At 29.3% G+C, this 21,083-nt stretch overlaps 1 protein-coding gene across 2 annotated transcripts in view; it reads right to left on the reverse strand.

Annotated features, from left to right (window-relative positions):
- Best2 (bestrophin 2) overlaps nucleotides 1-21,083 on the reverse strand; it is a gene marked incomplete at its 5' end in the record, with an annotated part of 72,926 nt that overhangs the window by 19,220 nt on the left and 32,623 nt on the right. For both annotated transcript variants that reach the window (XM_014436462.3, XM_014436461.3), the window contains 2 exon segments: nucleotides 5,494-5,601; nucleotides 7,601-7,729. In XM_014436462.3, the coding sequence (XP_014291948.1) occupies nucleotides 5,494-5,601; nucleotides 7,601-7,729 (237 nt within the window).

Raw genomic sequence — 21,083 nt, forward strand, 5'->3', positions numbered from 1 at the left:
GTAGGCCCCTACAGAAGAAGGAAACAGTGCAAAACCAAAATATATATTCATGCTAAAAAACATAAATTCAGAAATAGGGGTTATGAAAAAAAAAGATACATAAAGTCCTACAACTTTATGTACAAAATTTTAAAATTTTGTATTATACTCTTTGAAACTAATTACGTAATTTTTAGATTTATATTGGTTTAAATGAGGTGTGTGTTTGACGGATATATTTTTGGCGTATTACAATGCTTGCTACAGTACATTATGCAGAATTTTATTTACTACAACAAAAGATCATTAAACAAATTCCTCATCAGAAAATTCTACCCCGATCTTTTCAGTAAAACGACAGTTTCGGTTTATGTTCTAGAAAAATCCTAGTTTTACACTCACATGCTTTTTGTATCTTCAAGTTTACTAGTTAAAGTAACAACACTGGATAGTTCTATCTTCCTGAAAATATTTGAAGAAATGTAATCATAGCAGTCGCTACAATTTTGGCCTGAAATATGATAACTGTGTCAAGAAGTAGCTCCATTAGAGTCCTTCCACTTCTGAACTATAATTCTAAGAGGCTGGGCTTGGAGAAATGTCTAAATGGCGACAGAGAATGGGCAGAGCTAGACAAATGGGTCAGCGACGAGATAATTATTTTACAGTTATGCTGGAGGTTCCCGGCCTGCCCAAATATCCGCACCTATCAGTCCAATTTTGAGCTTATTGGACTGGTTCGGATATCTGGCGCCATGGCGATGCAATCCTGTCAACTGCCAATTATATATCATTTCGCCATATCACCCTGTTTAATTACTACTTTCCTTCTGGCATCCCTTGGGGATTTTAGCTACAGGCTATCAAACAGCTATATTAAAAATAATATAGACATATATAATTAATATTATCATTTAGCTACAATCGAATTTATATAATGAAGTTTGATTTAATGCATTAAAAAAAATAGAAATACAACATCTATTTACAATTAATTACATATAATTGTAATAAATTTATCAATCCTTCTTCAATATACTCGGTTAATAAAAATCATAACCTAACTATTTTTAAAAGAATTGTATATCTATATATTTAAATCTATTTAATTTTATTAAATCGACGGCTGTGGTAGATAATTATTTATTTTGTTATACATAGATAAAACCAATTATTTAAAACATTTTCAGACCTAAAGACACTATGATGACAAAGTCGCGCATGCGCAAGCATGTGAATGGGTTATTTGGCTAGGCTAGTACAAAGTGGCCTGAATTTGTTACCGACCCTTAGAGTATCGGTTTTGGGGCACAAATAGACCCTTTTGCGGCATCCACATGTTTGAATTGTTAGCATTGTTTTAGAACTGCTATCAGTTAAATGTGTATGCTCTCTGTGGTTTTTTAATTAATTAAATAATTTCCCCAATCTTCCAATTCAATAATTAACTGTAGTTTAAGATGGTTTATTTTTAAATTCTACCGATTTGGTATAAATATATTGGTTCAAATCTTGTCAATTAACTCTAGGCGTTTATTCTTAATTTAACATAGCACTAATATGTATTAATAAAGATATTATATATCTAAGTAATTAAATTAACTATTTCTGATAAAAATCCTTGAAAGTCAAATTTATAGGTTATATAGTATTTCTATTTCTATGAATTTTTATTATCTTTCATTAAGTCGTTTTTATTTTTGTTCTTTATTCTAATGAAAATGGAATGATATAGCAGACAAAAGTCAAAAGAATTTACGAGTGAATAAATACCCACATTTGTTACTATCTGCTTACCAAGAATTTGTACAAGTGTTGGATTTGTGACAAGTTGAATACCTGTAGATCCTTCATGGCGATTTAAGATAGCAAATATAAGAAATGTCATCACAGATTCTCCGTAATCCGAGATAGAATGGCGAAGTGATAATGCCAATAATATAATTTTATAAAAAAATTTATCCCATTATAGGATTATGAAATAATTCATGCATTTATCATTATTGATTTCCTCATTCGTACTTAAGTCCTCAAGAAATCCTTTTTACCGAGTCATGATGATTAGCATGTTCCCAATGAATGGCTATAATTCATCAAGGCGAATGATGCAGAAAGTCTAAATTTATATTTGATATTTACTTTAACTCTATTAATAAGGCAGTGGTTCCCAAACAATAGTCTTGGAAGAAGATATATATAATGATCCAATCGATAAATCCCGCCATATTCTCAAAATTGAAAAACTTGGTTTTCTCTTGTTGAGAATTCCTTTTCCTTATATTCAATAGCTGAGTATTCCCGAGCTCCCAGGAACTATTTAGTAAAAATTGTGGATCTGCGTTGGTTACTAGAAATATTTTAAATTAAAAAAATAATCTACACACTTCAATGATGAAAGAAACCTGTAGTTTTTGTTTGAAAAAAGTGTACAAGACACTATATTATGAATTTTAACCTCAGTCATCCTAACAAAGAATGATTTTACAGAATTTATAAAAATGGCAAAGGTTATAAAATTAAATTTACCATTGTTTGACAGCTATCGTTGTGTAACCAATGGAAACATTGTTCACACTAGGAAGTAGTAAAAACACAGCCTTGTTTTTAACTTTAATGTCACGAATCTACCTCGATATGTCAAATGGAAGTGTTGACTGTGTCTCTATAAAGCAATTCTTAATTAAAAGCTTGGCATGTATATTTCATTTAATGCATTATGATTTTCACCTTACATAAATCTAATGAACTCCTCTCACCCTTCGTTTAACAACACATCACACGGAGACACATTAAATTCGTTGACAGTCTCCCTGCTTCCTTCAATCCAGTATTCCAGTCTATCACTCCATCCCCCCTTCCTGCGAGGTAGCAGGGCAGGAAAGGTTCCAAAAACCCTATTAACATCACCTCATAACTCCATCTACTGATGCACCCACTCCCCCTCCCCCACACTTCTCTTTCGATTTCTGACTATTTTCTTCTTATTTCACCATTATCTATTGTCTTTATTAATTAATGTTTTTTATTTTTTATCTTCTATGCGATGCAACACGAGGAGGCCCCCCACCTCCGGATTTAAAATAGCACCTTTTCAGAATGGATATCTCATGTATACAAATAAACATTAATAATAAACATTAAAAAAAAACAGGTAACCTTAAAATACCATAGGTAGTAAAAGGTAAGATCCAACACAAATTACTTTTCTTTTCACAGTAATGCATTTATTGATTCACTTTTTATTTCTGTTGTAGAGGATCGGAAAAAAAATACCCTTCGTTTGCAGACCATGTGAACATATAAAATATTATATAAATAATACAAACATAATAGCTTTCTCAATCTTCCATTATTTTAAGGTAATCATAGCAAATAAAATTATACCAGCTTGTTGTTATGAAATGATTAATTATATTTCAAATAATCATCAAACTCTAAATAGAGAGACAATGTAATTCTTACTTTATTCAAAGAAGGCTGCAAATCAAAAGCTTAGAAAAGCCTTAGAAATTAAAACTTACTTTTCTCTTTATTTAGAATTTCATCATTAATTTTAATATAATTAGCAATGGAAGCAATAATTAGCATTAATTATAAAATAATTAATTATTTTAGCAATCGGGTATTTAATATTTTTATAATTAAATTTGGTTAAGGCCAAAGAATAATATTCTCTCCTCTCTGTAGTAACAAACGGATTGCAAACATGCTATGGATAGGTATAATTCAAAGTTATTATACCACGGTCTTCAAACATGCTATGTATAGGCATAATTCAAAGTTACTATACCACGATCTTCAAACGTGTTCAGTGAAAGGAGTGTTGAGAGTGCTAGCGGTTGTCTTGCGTTCGAAGACAAATGGCATTCAGTTAATCGAAGGTCTTCTGTATGGAATATGGGTCTCGATTAGATTGAATGAAGCCTCGGAATTCTATTACGGCTAATCAGCTGCATACATAATAGTTTATTAGCTATATATTTTGAACTGTATCGAACCGATGTCCAATCTGTTATATTTTATTAGCACGTTACGGATATTGAATGATATCTTTGTATTAATGAAAAATGTTTTGCTATTAGTAATCCTTTCAATATATCTTACATAAACCATTCTAATTCAGTTTTTAATCTGTTAAACAAAGAAATACATTATGAATATTATAAATATTAGTAGTATAAACTATAAATATTAGTTTTAGAAATTTATGGATATTTTTAGTAAAAAATATATTTATAATAATTAATTACATAATTATTCAAAAACTAGTCGTTTTTCATTAATATCATAATTATTATTGAAAGATTTTAAACATATATTTTTTTAAATCCTCTTATCTCCCACAAAGCAGTATTTGATTCACCAGTCAACTTTTCATGAAACTAGGCGTCATCAGAAATGAAAATCATATTCATAGTAATTATATTCAACAGCCTAATAGAAACTAACAAATTAGTAACAACATATACTACATATACATATACAATAGAATAAATAAAATAAAATTTGATATATAATTTTATAATATGTGGAAAATATATTTTTCTTTATTATTTCCAAAATTTGTTGCAAATCGACCTTCACAAAATAATAGGATTATAAAAAACGTTTACGGAAAAAATTAGTGGATGATAAAAATATTGTCATTAATGATTTGAAATGCTTTTAAACTATACTCATCATTTGGAAACTTGAGGGTTGAATTCAATAGCGTTTTGGGAAATTAAAAGTAATATGTTTCTCGAGATTTTTTTTTTTTTAATCTATTTAATATTAGTTGAATTTATTAAAGTTAGTGAGTTACTTTTATAGAAATTTCCATAATTGCTATAATTTCAATATGTTTATATAACATTAACTTGATATTGGCATATCTCAAATATACAGTTTTTTTTTTTCAATTTCTATTTTGCGTTGCAAATATTCTATAGATCGTACCGAATAGTAGAAGAGATAAAGGTTTTTAAGTGGAATGAATTTCCAGAATGTTAGGTTTGAATCTAAAAATCTCAAAAAAACTTAAGGTGAAAATGCGTTGTTTTGTGTGTCTTTAAATTTATGGGATATCAATTTACAGAAAATTTCATGCTGGAAAATGTAACGTTATTAGTTTTTAAAAAATGGAATTAATAACAAAATCTTAGCTTAAAAAAGTGAATTATTACTTTATTTGTAAACTCGCCCTATGCCTGCAAAGGGAACCATTGAAAAAAAAAATCTAACATATCTTTGTATAACATCATTAATACAAAACAAATTTTTAAAAATTTATTTTTAAGTTCAAAATAAAGTAGAATATACAATAAAAAAACAAAAAAAAAAACATTATCTGTGAATTTAATATTTGCGGTAATTAATATACGTTCATAAATAAATGTCTTAAAAAATATAAGATTTTTATTTATATTTTTAAGACATTTGTTTCTTCAATTCTTAACATTAGACAAATGGACACATGCAAGAGTTGGATATTTGCATCAGATTAAACAATAAGGAAAATATATGAAGTATTACCTTGATGTGCCTGTCGATGAGCCAGTTCAATTCGATGTCATCATCGTCTTCGCCAAATGGGCCTATGAGTACTTCAGCAACCTTCAACCACCCGATGTAGAAACAAAACTGCAAAAAGTACATTTAGTGATGTCATTACTACGTTCTTGTTGCAGCAATTTATTTTTAGACTACTATATAGTCTTTAATAAAGATATCTTACTCAAAACAATTTAATTTACAAATAATAGTTAAACAATCAATACTGGGAGTGACGAAAACATTTAGACAAATAATAAATAATCTCAAATTATTTCTTTAGTGACAGTTACAATAACAATACTTTTATCTTTATCGTCTCAATTATTCTCAACTCTTTTTAGTAGAAAGAGACTTGAAGAACAGAATGGTGTCAGGCCAGATTTCCTAATTCTCAGAATGTTCACTTTCTCTGAGTACTTTTTAGAAAATCAATATTTTCACCGGTCCTGTCCTAATTAGCGACCAATTGATTGGATTCTCCTCGCTGATTAAATCAGCATAATTATTGGCAATATTAATAATATAAGGTTAGTGGGGAATGCTTATCACCGCCATTGCTAAAGATAGGCTATTAGATCCTGGGCTGTCTTCAGCTCACTCAACACTGAAATGAGCAGCTGAGATCGAGGTAATGAGTCAAGCAATCAGAGCTTATTGTCTCCCAAGAGTATCTTAAGGTCAATAATCATTCAATATTACCTTCCACAAGCCTTTTTTATTTAGTTGAATTATGATTCAGTGAATTATTATATAATAAATAATGTTTATTTGAGGAAAAGATAGTCTAAAGTACAGTCAGTAGAGTAATAATAATAAAAAATAAGTCAGGCCAAATAAAAAAAGTTTCATATTATTTTTCCCGTTTATCGACCTAAAGTTCAGGACTTCATCAAGACTGAAAATAAAAAATAAGATAACCATACCACAGTGAAAAAATAAACAACAAAAGAAACAGTATAAAAATGTATTAAGAAGATAATAAATGATACTAAAAAGAAGATATATACTTAATACTATAAAGGTAATATTATTTTGGATATATTTTGTAGAAACTTTTATACAAAAAAATAACAAACATTGAAAATATTACAAAAAATAAAATAGAATCAAAATCACACAGCTCTATGTAAGTAACGAAAAAAAATAAATTAACATAACGAGAAAACGAGAATCATAAAAATTTATAGATAAAATTAACAAAATAAAGAAGTGATATTTAAAGTTATATAATTCCAAAGGGTATAAATAATAAAACTGAAAATAATGTAACATAATTTTGTGTATCCATGACCGAATAAAAATAAAGTGTTCAGTTCTGTTATTTTCAGACCAATAGATACTAAAATTATATTTTATTATAGCCTAGTAGACTATTAAATGTATTAAAATATAATTATAAATTAATATATATGTATATGTATTAAAATATAATTATAAATTAATATATATGTATATGTATTAAAATATAATTATAATAAATCCGAATTCATTTGATAAGTATAATATCAAAATGCAATTTAATTCAACAAATTAAAAGTGCATATCTAAAATTTGTTTATATATATATAATATATATAAACAGTGTTTATATGTATATCTAGTACATAGTAGACTTTTCTCTGTAGAGTTTTCTTAGTAAATTAAATTAGGAGGTAGGAAAAAAAAATAGTTTTCCGCTACCCTAATGCTCAAAGAGGACCATTCTTAACCCCCTAAAATGCTTATAGACAATAAAAAGATAAAACTTGTATTAGCCTGAATATATGTATTTCTATTGTATGTATACACTTGTATTTGTTAAAACAAATAAAGAGATACGATTTTTTTTTTATTTATAAACTAAACTTTATTTTGGCTATCAGGTGATAAAAATCAACATTTTTAATTAAAACTTCAAAGGCGGGGAAGAAAGGCTATTAAAACATTTTTTTATAATAATAATTTCAAAAACGAATATATTTACTTTTGATAGAATACCCCTCATTTTGTTACTCTCTCTAATCAGGTTTTACCTTGCATGCTACACATAATCTAATGTTATTATTATTATTACTTGCTATTACCTAAATGAGATAATTTAAATTACCTGAAGTGCAGTTACTACAGGAAAATAGATGTCAATGTTGTCAATAAGACTCGCCCCTTCTACAGGGTTGACAAACTGTCTCCCTATGAGTGCTGCCAGGAAGTATATATATACTGATAATGTCACAACCTGTTACCAAAAATGTTTCATTATTCGTTAAATAATAGAATTATTCCAATCATTTGTGAACAAAATAATTATCCAAATTATGTCCTATGTATGCTAGATTATTATTCGTTCCTTACAAACGTAAAATTAATTAGTTACATTTAATATGAAAATACGACTTTTTAAAATATAATTTCTTGCAATAATTAAAATTTTAAGAATAATGCTTCATTATAAAAATTGGATTTCTTTTTTGTAACTAAATTATTGAGTGTAAATAATATAGGTAACTTAGATTATTTAATAAGTAAGATTATACACATTTACATGCCCATGCATATTTATCTGTATCCTATTATTTAACATTATTCTTACAGTATAAATAAAATAATTATAGTTACTTTTAATATGAAAAAAAGATTCTTTAAAATATAGTTTCTTTTTTTTTTATACTTATCATTCATAAATAAAATACAATATTAATAAATATAAATTTATTTTATATTATATAAACATGATAACGAGATGAGACTAGAGTTATATAGTTATAATATATTAATAATAAGTTAATAAATAAATGTATATTCTCATAGTTAATCATGATTCAATATTTGTAAAAAAAAAAATAATGTACCAAGTGTAATGAAACAGCTCGTAAAAAATCTTTTTTCATGTTAAAATAATTTCGTTTAAAGTAAAATTTATTTGGTTTTGGATTCGTATGCATTTTTGTAGTAAATAAATAAATTTATTATATCATTCATGCACAATTATAGTGAATTTTATAATTTAAATAGCTCAAATCAGGGTAAATCCTGATTATAAATAATAAAATACACTAACCATTAAATAAAATATGGCCATTTGTATAATATATAATGGGATAAAAAAGTATATACAATACATACCCTTTTTTAAAAAAATTAATCTGTACAGCTAAAACCCATTAAGGGTCAGGGGTACTTTGAAAGGAAGTAACCTGGAACCGGTAACCTGTTCCATTTTAATTTTTTCTTACGTTATATACGTTACCACAATCAAGTGTGGTGTTTTTTAGAGCTCTAAATGTTTTTTTATACAATTAGATATTTGTTAAGCCACACATTCCAATGAAATTTATTAGTTCTCCTATTTTTTTTTTTCGTTCGCATATTCAAAATAGCAAATAGATAAATTAATTTCTTTGAAACGTACACCAACTAAATGTATATTGATCTCGATCTGTATTGATCGATATCTACATTAAGATAAAGAAGAAATTGAAGAAATGTTCTTTCCCTGATAAGAACATACGATTCTAGATTTACTTAAATGTTAAACACTGTTCAATAATTTCATTGAGTTTCATATTCGCCTGGAATTTAGGGGATGGCTTTACACAGAAAATTATATTCTGATTCTTCAACGTCAGCCACAACCAGCTTTACGCCCAATTGCTGGCAAAATATTTAATATTTTTGTATAAGAATAATATTAGAAGAAGTTAATGCCGAGTTTTGCCTGGAATTCAGATTAAGTACAAATATTCATTTTTTTCTTTTTTAATATTTATTAGTAGTTTACAGGAATGTTTCTAACGCATTCAAAGAGGTTAAGTGATTGTACGTATAATTATCGGTAAAGCCTATGAGAACTTAATACATAAATATTGTACCTTCCCAGACTGGTCAAAATTGGTTAGAAACCAATATAATAACCACTCCGTATGCTAGAAACTTGGAAGAAGAAGTACAGAAGAGGGAGGAAGATGGCAGAAAAAGTGGAGCCAAAAAGATGGAGCTTGTATGCCTTTCAAGGGCGTGACAGAGGAGTAGGAGAAGAGGACGAGCTAATTACTGGCTGCCTTCTTTTTCAATTTAAATTACAATAGTGGATATTTCTATTAACCTCAACTTAAACCTTCCTTCCGTGGGCTTGCTTTTTTTTAACTCCACTTTTTCCTTGTACAAAATTAGATTTATGCCAATATCGCAGTTAGAAATTGTGATGCAGAAGATAAAAAAAAAAAAATACCATGAATAATATACAGCAGATTTATATCTTTAATGACTCATCGTGACTTGGTTAAATGAATTTATATTGTTGGATTTATATTTTCTCTCTGAATCTGTATTTATTCTTAGTTTCATTACTTCAGGTGCAGTAGAATATTTATTTCATACTTAACATTTTATGCGTAACATTATTGCAATTCAATCATTCTGGGCAGTTTTGTATGCGCCTTGTGTGTTTATATACTAAGAGAAAAGTAAACCATCATGTAAGGTATGTTGATTTTTGAAAAAAAATGATAGAACAAACAAAAGACAACCTTTATCCAAAGAACTTTAATGTCGATTCCAAGCCCGTCATTGGCATTTTGAGTATTGCCATAGCTAATAAAGAGTACAGACTATGTTTTTCATTACAAAAAAGAAGAACTCAGTTGACTTTCTTAGTATGTATAAGAATTAACAAACAATATAAATTAGATAGCAGGTTCAATATCGATAGACTGAGATATTGTTGTTTCCTGAATTGGAGAATTAGTATTTTAAAAGGATGCTGAATCTCACTGTACGTGTGAATCTCAATTTTAGTACAACTAGTTTTGTATTACCTAAAACAAAAGACATTTTTTTATAATTTTATTATTATTAGTATTAGTAAGATTCTTAACTAAGAGAAAATAATTTACAGGGATAAGATAGAACATTTACCGTTTGCGCAGTCGCAGTAGATTGCATTTACTGATTTCTTCATCAACCCCCTCCCCCTCGCTATGCCACATATTTGGTTTAAGATCTTAATTAGAAGATGTTCAAAGCGCGCAACCCAAACATATCTGAGGTGCAGGAGGAACTTTGCCTGGCAAATCAAGCATCTCTAATGATATAGTGAATACCGAAAATTGCTCGTTTTATTTATCACAAAACGTCGAAAATATGTTCGATGTACAAATATAATGGCCTTGAGATACAATCTGTATAATGTGGATCCTGTATTTATTCAAACCGTAACTTTGCAGATTAAAAACTAATTATCTTCATTAATTCGAAACAGGTGATGTAATAACTGTTTGTCAAATGTCAAGAATGATGTCACCGAGGGTATTCGTGTTATAGAGCTTTATGAACTTTTATTTTAGGAAAGTTACGCATATAATTTATGATGGGTGGAAGAACTAGGAAGAAATTAAATAATTTATCTTCCTACTGCGTCATTACTGCGCGTGGCTGTCATAGATTACAGTTTCACCCCTCCTCCCCTCCCCAACGTTGAAGACATTTATTATTTATTTAATTTCAAGGAAACTAAGCTGTATTTTTTATATATATACATTTTATGAATTATATCTCTGCTCGTGATATCCCTCCTTCGAAAGTACAATGACGCAACTAATAGACTTTATCGATTTGTAAAATGAATTTATTAGTTGTTTGTAAATCGACTTATATGTAATTATGAAATTCCTTCTGTGGCGAATTTTTTGTGTACAATTATGTCGACTTGCAAACGTCTAATAAATTCAAATTAAAAGTAAATTTAAAGTTTTTACCGGCTACAACTAGTGCATAGATACTGAAAAATCATATTTTGGAGTATTTTATGTTTTTTTCGGTAAAGATTCCCATTGGAGTTCTTTTTATTGCCATGGTTGGAGGTCAAAGTTTTTCATTTTGTGGGACCGCCACTCAATGAAAAAAGTCAACACCCCAAGCCGGATTCGAACCGGCACCGCCATTAGAAATCAAATTGGCAAGGCTGTGTCTTAACCATTGAGCTACGGGCGGCCCGAATATTTAATGTTAACAATCGTTAAAGAATTATATTGTAATCATGACTATTTTATAAATGAAATTAATAAATAAGCTGTCTGATTAATGTGACATCCATTCCTAACAACCCGTTCATTGGACTCCAGAAATCCCCTTCGCAAATGACAAATAAATAAATCAGCAATAATACAAATTTTAAAATATGTTTGATATACTTAATTAATGTCTAAATTTTATCTTATAATTCAGAAAAAAAGACAATAAACAAAATCCTGAATATCTTGATAACCTGTCCGTCGGCGAGTGACAACATCCCCAGGTCCGGGTTTCCCCTAACACTTATTAAAATAAAATAAAAATCTCTCAGAAGGTTCACAAACTGATATGCAGATATGTTATTAAAGTAGAATCTGCTGAAGAGTACACAAAGCTGGAAATCCTGTTCATTAGAATTTGAAATATAGGAATGGGTATTTTCTAAACTGCGTGATTTTTATGAAGTCTTAGACTGAGGCCAGAAAGAAAATTCATGGAGATTCATGGAATAGATGAAGACTCCAGCGTTTGAAATTAACCTGGAAGCAGTTCAAGTTCGCGTAGTGCAGCTGATTTCCATTTCTCAGAGGTAGACTCCCGTGGCCGCCTGGACCGGTTGTTGGTGTCACTGCCTCACCCTGGCCTCTAGCTGACCTTTAGGGCTCCACCTCCTCGGGAGATCGTCATCGGCATTGTCTAGTTGCAGACCAGTTCATCAGCTGGGAGTACCCCGCAATAGTTGGATTAATCGGAAGTTATCGAGTGAAGATTAAAAAAATCTTTCATTTGTAAGAAATGGTCGATTGAACCGTGAATTACAATTGGAATCAATAGATGAATTCATCAAAAACTGTTGACAAAGTCAGATTCCCGGTTAGTAACAGTTAAAGATGCAGTGGCTTACAGCATAGGAAATTTAACTTTATCTACAAGACAAAAAAAGCCCAGACTAAAAAAGCTCATCTATAAAAAAGCTCATTTATTTATTTTTATTAGTGGTATTGCTTATTTATTTTGTAAATATGTCAGTTATTTCATTTTTTTATTCTGTAAATATTAGTTTTTTTGGTTGCTTCTTTCCTACTTCAATTATGTTTTTTATTAAATTTATTTCCAAGATATATTATTTAGATTTTTTGTACTAAATTATATCAATTAATTAGAATTATTCAATGATTATAATATTGTAAATCTTTAGAGGTGTGTTTTTACATCAGGCTAAACCCCTACATTATTAATTTTTAAAAGAAAATTCAATTGTTATAATAACCATGTAAATTCTTCTACTACCTTTTGAACAGAATTTACGGTAAGTTTACGTCAAACTTTTAGTGCCCTGTTTGACCGAACATGTTCTGTTAATGTGAGAGTTAACAGGGGGAGGGAGAAGGCAAAATTTAAAAACTTCCCACAATTTTGACCTGATTTCCTAACTGACCGGAGGTAGTAGGAAGTATTTTCTGAAACATGCACTTTTCCTAAAACTTGTGAAAAACTGAACTTTCAAAACAGCTTTAATTAGCAATTCTGGATATAATAAACGTTTTGGATAATATTTTAAAACAAATTCACATTTTGAAGTATTTACTTAACCAAATGTTAGATCAAACTTTTGGGGTTTTTAAAATATTAGGGGATGAAACCCTCCTTAAGTTCCCATCCACATTTTAACGAATTTCTTGGACTTGAAATAGAAATTGAAATGAAAATCCTCTTAATTAAACTTAATTTTGGGGATCTGAGACAAAAAATAGTAGTCAGTATTTAAATTCACTGAACCTTTTTGTTTTTATTTACTCGTTCATTACTTCATTTATTAAAATACAACTAATATGTTCGTATCTATGTAAGCTCTACATTTCAATGTTCTGACCGGTTATCAGAATTTTAACACTAAATCGTTACGTCAAGATTTTATTCTGCAAAAATTACTGTGGAAAAATATACACCTGGTGTAGCTATGTTCTTACCTGAAGATGATCTTAATAAAACTATGTCAAAAGAGAAAACAATGTGAAGGTTGAATCTATCTTGCTTAATTCGGAATTGGCAATTTTTTGCTAACCTAATAAACCTTTTAAATCAAAGTAAGATTCTGATTCATATATAGTTAAATTTCAATCTTGGATTTAAATTTAAATAAAGAAAGTTATATTTTATAATTACATGCTGTATTTTTTGTAATGTAGTGTTATGATCGTTTTTTTGTAAATTTGGAAAAAATCCTTTAAATGAAATGAATATGTAACAAAGCGTAATGGATTTAAAAAAATATAGGTATTGTCTTGGATTAATATCATTATTACATGAAACTAAGATTATAATAATTGAATGGTATACTAAAAGAATGCTTTTCAAGTGCTGTTATTTTGCCATATCAAATGGTGGATTTTTTTTTTAAATAGATCTTAATTTATTCGTGAAAAGAACAATAAAATTATTATAAACATCGTTGTCTCTTATTTCTAAGCATCTTTCATTCGCAACGACAAAAACCGTTTTTATAGAAAAGAGTTCCATTAAATTATCACTTAATGTCTACAGTCTTCATGTATTTTACGTAAGACACTTTTATATTCTCATAAATATTGGGATAAGTTAATTTTCTTGAGTACATGTTAACCTCTTAAAACATTTTACAACTTTTAGCACAGCAAATAGATAAATAGATAAATTAACAACTAGAACGATGTCGTTTAAGCCAAAAGGAAATTAATTGTATCCTGTATTGCAACAGTACCAACTTAACACGTAACAGCCGGACTTGTTTCTTTCCTAATGGACATTAAAGCTATAAGGTACCCACAAGACGCCGGATAATGATAGAGTCTAAGAATATCTCTCTCCGCATTTCTCTTCCAGGAATCCAATTCCTATTTTCGAATGGTCATGGACGTTCGGTATTCCCCATCATTCTCGGTGTTTTAAGTTTCTTCTCTATAGGCAACTCGTATTGTCCAAAATTAATTATGGATGTGTGGCCTACGGTTCGGCAAGCAAAAGAACACTTCAGATGCTAGATCACATTCAAAACGCCGCTTTGAGAATAGTTACTGACGCTTTCCGCTCCAGCCCGTCAAGTAGTTTACACGTGGAAGCATCTGAAATACCATTATTAGTTAAAAGAAAAATTCTGGCACTTAAATATTACTCCAAAATCATATCTAACCCAAACCACCCCCTAAATAATTTCTTCTCTTCATCTGATAATCAAATCTTCGCACATAATGCACTAAATACTCGTCTTTCCTTTCCTAACCGATGCTTACAATATATTTCTCACCCAAATCTCACTCCATTTCCAAATGTAATGAACCAATATCCTCCACAGGTAGAACCATGGCTGATACCAATCCCAACAGTCAAAAATAATTACTTCAGCCGCAGTTCACACTCAATTATCATATTAAAAAAGATCAATCAATTTAAAACTAACCACCACGATTGGAACTTAATTTTTACAGATGGTTCCAAAACAGTCGAAGGAGTAGCCAATGCTGTCGTTTCAGATAATCACACCCTATTATTTTCGTTACAACCATATTGTTCGGTGTACACTGCAGAACTCTTCGGAATCAATCGCGCGGTTTGCAATAACCCTCTAAACTGCCCCCGCTCGGTCATCTGTTCTGACTCGGAATCTGCCCTCAAATCTTTACAAGATCCAGTTTCAACACATCCATTAATAATAGAGTTGAAGCAGCATTTGAAAACTTCGAACAACATGGGTTGTAGAGTCTTGTTTTTATGGCTGCCAGGTCATTGTGGGATCACTGGGAATGAAAAGGCAGACTCACAGGCCAGACTAGCTATAAAGACAGGCCAAGTCGTAACATCATCAATATGCAAAGATGTTATTTCATGGATAAAAGAAATTGGATGGCAAGATGAATGGTTCACCATGAGAGACAAGTTAAGAATGGTCCAACAGACAGGGAAACGTCCAACCAGAAACTTGAATCTGCTACGGAGAGAAGATGTGGTATTAACCCGTCTTCGGATAGGCCATACTCGACTCACTCACGGTCATCTCATGAAAAAAGAAAATGCACCAACGTGTCGCTCCTGTGGAAACGATCTGACCGTTAGGCATATTCTCACTGAATGTATAGCTCACAAACCACATCGGTTCTCTTCAGATTTACAAGAGATGTTGAGCAAAGATCCCACAACAATAACAAAACTTTTTCACTTTCTAAAAATCATTAATATTTATGATCACATATTGCCTAACTAATTGTAATTGTAATAGTAAATTTGTAAATTGTAATGTAATATAACTTAAAATAGTAATTGTAATTGTAAATTGTAATGTAATGTAACTTGCAACAGTAATTCTTAATTTTTAACTTTCTCACATTGTAATTATATGTATCTTTCTCACTTTGTAACTTTGTAAATATGTCAATAGTAATGTACTAACTTTGTAAATTCAGTGTAAATGACCCTAGTGGTCAAAACGCTTAAATAAATAAATAAATAAGTTTCAGAGATATGAGCCAACGGTCTAGAAGAATAAAATCTACATGTAAATCTATCTATCGAAAGTAAAAATAAAATCTATTAAAAATATAATTTAAAATTATAAATTTGGGGCTCCACTAAACCTTCGAATTCCTCTCGTATTCAATCCTTACAATCCAAAATCCTTCGTAAAATCTTCAATGCCCCTTACTTTGTCACACAAAAAACATACATAATGACCTTAATGTTCCCTATGTAACCGATCTAGCCCGAACCAGATATCACTCCTTCCATTATAAACTCTCTAACCACTCAAACCCCCTAGTTTCTAATCTTGCATCCTCTTCCATTCCTGACAATCCTCCGAGGTGCCTGAAAAGAAGGAGGCCACGAGACCAGCTAATGTAAAATGTCATTAGAGTGCTACCAATGGGTAGTTTCTCTACACTCCTGTAACACTCCAGTTTAACTTAGATCAGATTTACTAAATGTATTATAATGTACAGTTGTAAATAGCAATAAATAAATATTTTTAAAAAAATTATTAATTAAATTAAATTATGTTCAATAATCAAATCAATTCTAAATAAAAAGAATTGAAAAACAACTTTCATTAAACACGGGATCAAAGGATTGTAGTTTCTCAAATTTTGTAAATAAATACATTTATGTCGTTCCGTTGTGTTGACATCCATTTTTTCAAATCACCCCTTGTTCTTTCCATTATGGAATGCGTCAATGCATCAAGTTCTAAACCAGGAATGCCAAAACTTTTTGTTGCGGGTGCAACAAGCAAGGATTCCCCAGATTAAGGCATGCCACAAATGTTTCTTCTCCCTTTCCCTATACACCGTGCCACCTTCACAACAAATATATCTGTAATATGTTAAAACGAGTCTTAATAACTCCTCAAAAAAGCACTTAATTTTTTTAAGCAACGTAATAGAAAATCAGGTGGCCGACACCATGATAATTCCAAACCCTCGGGTTTCCTTGGGTTGGTCACTCCTTGTCTAGACAAAGTAAAATCAATGTTATGCAATTTTAGAAGCTTTATTTGCTGAAATTATTTTAGGGTCTGTGTTATTATTATCAGGTTTAATTGTTCAGGAAATTATATTAATCTTAGTACCTCTGATGTCTTTTGATTGCCATTGCTCAGAAACATATATATATTTTTTTTAAACCGGCAACTGTTTTCTTTTCCTTCTTAATTTTTTTTTATTATGCATGAGTGAATATTTTCGAATTTTTGCTTTCTAACGGGAATATCCATAGGTACTAATTAGATTCATTACATGAAACATGATAGAATATGTACTATGTTCTCAAACATATAAATATATTACAGATTTTTTATGCTAAGAGAATTTTAAAAAACAGGTAAAATAAAATATATTCCTTCCTGAAGAGTGCTGGATTTTTTCTTTTTGTAGAATACTGACGATATCATACTTAATTGGCTTTTACTCTGAAGCTCACTTTTTTCTGAGATTTAACGAGGAAAACCCGTTTCAGAGGATTAAAAATCATATTTTTTTTCAAATTAAAGTATTGTTTAAATTAACTTTTAATTATATTTCGTATAAAATTGATTTTATTATAATTGACTCTTTAGAGTAAAAGTCGTTTTCATTCTGTTCTCATTATATATAAATATATGGTGCTACGTATGTTACGAATACTTTTTGAGCACCTTTTCAGACTCTCAGAAGCAATGGATTTTGACAAATAAGGTGTTAAAAGGAAGAGAATTTCATGAAGAATGGACGGATTCCAACTTCTTATTAAAATTTTATAAAAGTCTTTCAAATGTGTGAGGATTCAGAATTCTAACAGAGGTGAATCGGCAGATCAAAACGGTTCATATTGGGTTTTAAGGATTTCGACACGGACAACAATACCCAATTATGTTCCTCTGGAATATAGGTAAAAAACATAATGCACCTACGTTTAGAAATAACTGCCTAGGTGCAGTCATTAAATGTTTATAAAATAAACGGTTAAGAAACTCCTTTTCCTGGAATTATTAAATACATTCTTCAGGCAACAATGGACTAAACTACTTCGATGATTCTGTAATTTTCCTTTAGCAACAATGAAGGTCATCGGTTGAAATAATTGGGGAATATTCCGCCGTTGTGGAGACGGTATACCATCAATTACGGTACCATCCATTCCCTTCGAGGTTATACTAAATTGCTATTTCATGCAGGCTTCATCAAGGGGCTTACGAAATTGATTATTGAGATTAACGTTTGATAATTCAGTTTTATAACGCCTTTTCGTATTATTAACACTAAAAATACAACTAATATATTTTTTAAAAACAGATTAAATAAATATTATTTATTTCTTGAATATTTTCTCATTATTGTGTTTGTTTTGCTGTAGAATGTTAAATATACAGCATCTGAATGAATTGAATAACGGAAAAAAAATAATCAACATAATATTTATAAATATATTATGATATCTTTTTTTTTTTAATTCATTTATTGGTATTTAAAACTGTATTCAAAATATATACAAGTAAATTTGATACAGACAGAATGTGGAGAATCTACCTATTCATTTAACTCAAATATTACCTATTTAAATTTTACCTACAAAAATACTAAGTAAAAGTGAAATCAATATATTTTGGTATATTGAGGTAATTATTTGAGACAGTAATTTTTTATTCTAAAATTTGGAAATAATTTTTTTTTAATAAAATTTAAAAATTAATTGCTTTTTTTTGTTTGGTGCAATTTTTTAAAATGTACTTATGGTTTAAAAAGGTGAAGATTTTTTTTCGGATATTTTCGTGTAAAAATAAAAATTGAAAATATTTCACTTTAAGATTAGAGGCTTAATAGAAAAATGCATAGTATCAACCAATATTTGAAATAAGAATAAACAACACTATTGCATAAAAAGTAATTATACTGTATGTACGGTCGTAATTTATGAAAACAAAATATATATATTTATTTATGTCCAAGTCAGCTACATATGAAATACTAATACAGAATAGTAACTTATCAAAAAGTATTTTGAATTATAAATCGTCAGTATAAAACTAAAGCGGCGTATTACCAAATTTTGCCATTTTTCTTTCTTTTTTTTTTTGGATGCATATTAACGTGTTTTTTATTTTCTTTGCTGTGCTAAAAAGACCTAACACAATATGTGACATCACTAGTTGAAAATAATTTATGATCAGTGACATATATGAAAATTGGAAATTATCTGATGCCTTAAATTTGAATATATTTAAAGTTGTCGATTGCTTGCAATTTTAAATACTTAAATTGTTTATAATTTAAAAAATAAACAAGGTTCGTTTTATTCAAGTCCCAATAAACTTCTAAAGAAATTGAACCTTTAGGTGGTTACGATTCTGTTATTTTTTCAACGATAATTAGTTATTCGTTTTTTTAATATGAAAATTATTTATTGAAGAGAAATAAGACAATTTATTCATATATGCGTTTCAGCAACGTTTTGGCCTTTTTACCTTTGGCCATTTAAAACTTTTTTTTTCTCTAGGTACTTCCTCACCTCAAAGAAAGTATTAGTTGTCACTTTTTCTTGGATCTTATTATCTACAATATATTAATTAATATTTTATTACAAACTCAAGTATTAAAAAAACATACACAGCTTTAAAAAAATTATACAAACTAATATGTTGTTGTTTTCCTATCTTAGGAATTTTTTTTTTTATTTTTATATTTTTCAAGCTGAGTTGAAAACAAATTTTATCATTATTATACACAGTCTAATAAGAGCCTATTTGCATTGTTGCTATTTTTGCCTCGAAAAAATGACAACTAATATTTCTATTGAGTTTTATTTAAAAAATCAAAGATTTATAATAAGTTGACTAGAATGAAGAAGTACATTGCTAAGATGTCTAATATATATAAATGTAAATAAAATTGTTTTTAAATAGAATCAATAATTTTAATTTATAGGAAGATGGTGAGGGTTGCGGTCAATAGTGAAACAAAAATAGTTTACAACTATTTATTTTCCTTTTTATTTTTGTTTCACTATTGACCGCAACCCTGACCATCTTCCTATATATCAATTTTTACGGTCAACTATATATACATATATACAATAATTTTAATTGATTTAAAATTTAATTATTTAGAATTTAAAAATTTGTTTTTCATATAATTTTTTTTTTTTTTTTACAATGTGAGTTTAATGAGGTCTTAAGAATATCTTCTTCAATCATTCTAATAGATAATTGGTATTCAGCTTGTTTTGGGTTAAAAAGAGAAATTGTGAATGCATCTATTACCTAGGTTTATAATAAATATTTTTGGTTATTTCACCTCGCGGAACCCATCAGGTGCTTGCGGATTTGTGTTAGGAGATCATATGACGCAATGATGACTAGAAAACTGAGGTACTTTCACCCTTAATTATAGTATGCAGGGTTAATACGAGGTGTTTACCCCCAGTTATGTCCCAGGCCTAAAATGACTTTTATCGTTTCTAAATTAAGAAATTTCAATCTTGTTTTCTCCTCCTCCCTCCTCCCTGAACTAAAGCTTAACGACTTTTAATCGCTGAGTAGTAAATTAAGAACTGGCTTTATCGAGAGTTTTCCCTCCCTGATAACTGTCCTTAAAGTTCTCCCTGCAAGTTCTCAAGTAATCAGATCTTATAAGTGCCGTGCAGTTATTTTTCAATCACTGATAGATTAGTTTCTTGGGGTAATACGTGAAGTCGAAAATTGCTGATAATTTACTCCGAGAGTTCAATTAGCTAGGATGTAATTATGCTGAATAATACAATGTTCTTCTTGTATAACAAAGTTCAAGAGAAGAAGTTTTATTAATTTATTTTTAATTTCGATTGTTTAATTATAAGAAACACAGTCAGGGGGTACGATCGTCTAGCAGACCAACCCCCGTTCACAAATTATATAATTAGTTTATTTAATTACATTACCCCTAGCTCAAATTAGGCAACTGTAATTTACATGTATTATGTACATCAGATAATATTTTTTGTTTGAATGTTTAAAAAAAAAGAATGATTTATATTAAAAATTATATTGTAGATGAAAAGCCTCAAGAAAAAAATTTCTTAAACCTGTCGACAAATACTTCCAT

This window comes from Halyomorpha halys, unplaced genomic scaffold (assembly GCF_000696795.3).
Source record: "Halyomorpha halys isolate HHAL.00 unplaced genomic scaffold, Hhal_1.1 Scaffold1930.1, whole genome shotgun sequence".
NCBI classification, from domain to species: Eukaryota; Metazoa; Arthropoda; class Insecta; order Hemiptera; family Pentatomidae; genus Halyomorpha; species Halyomorpha halys.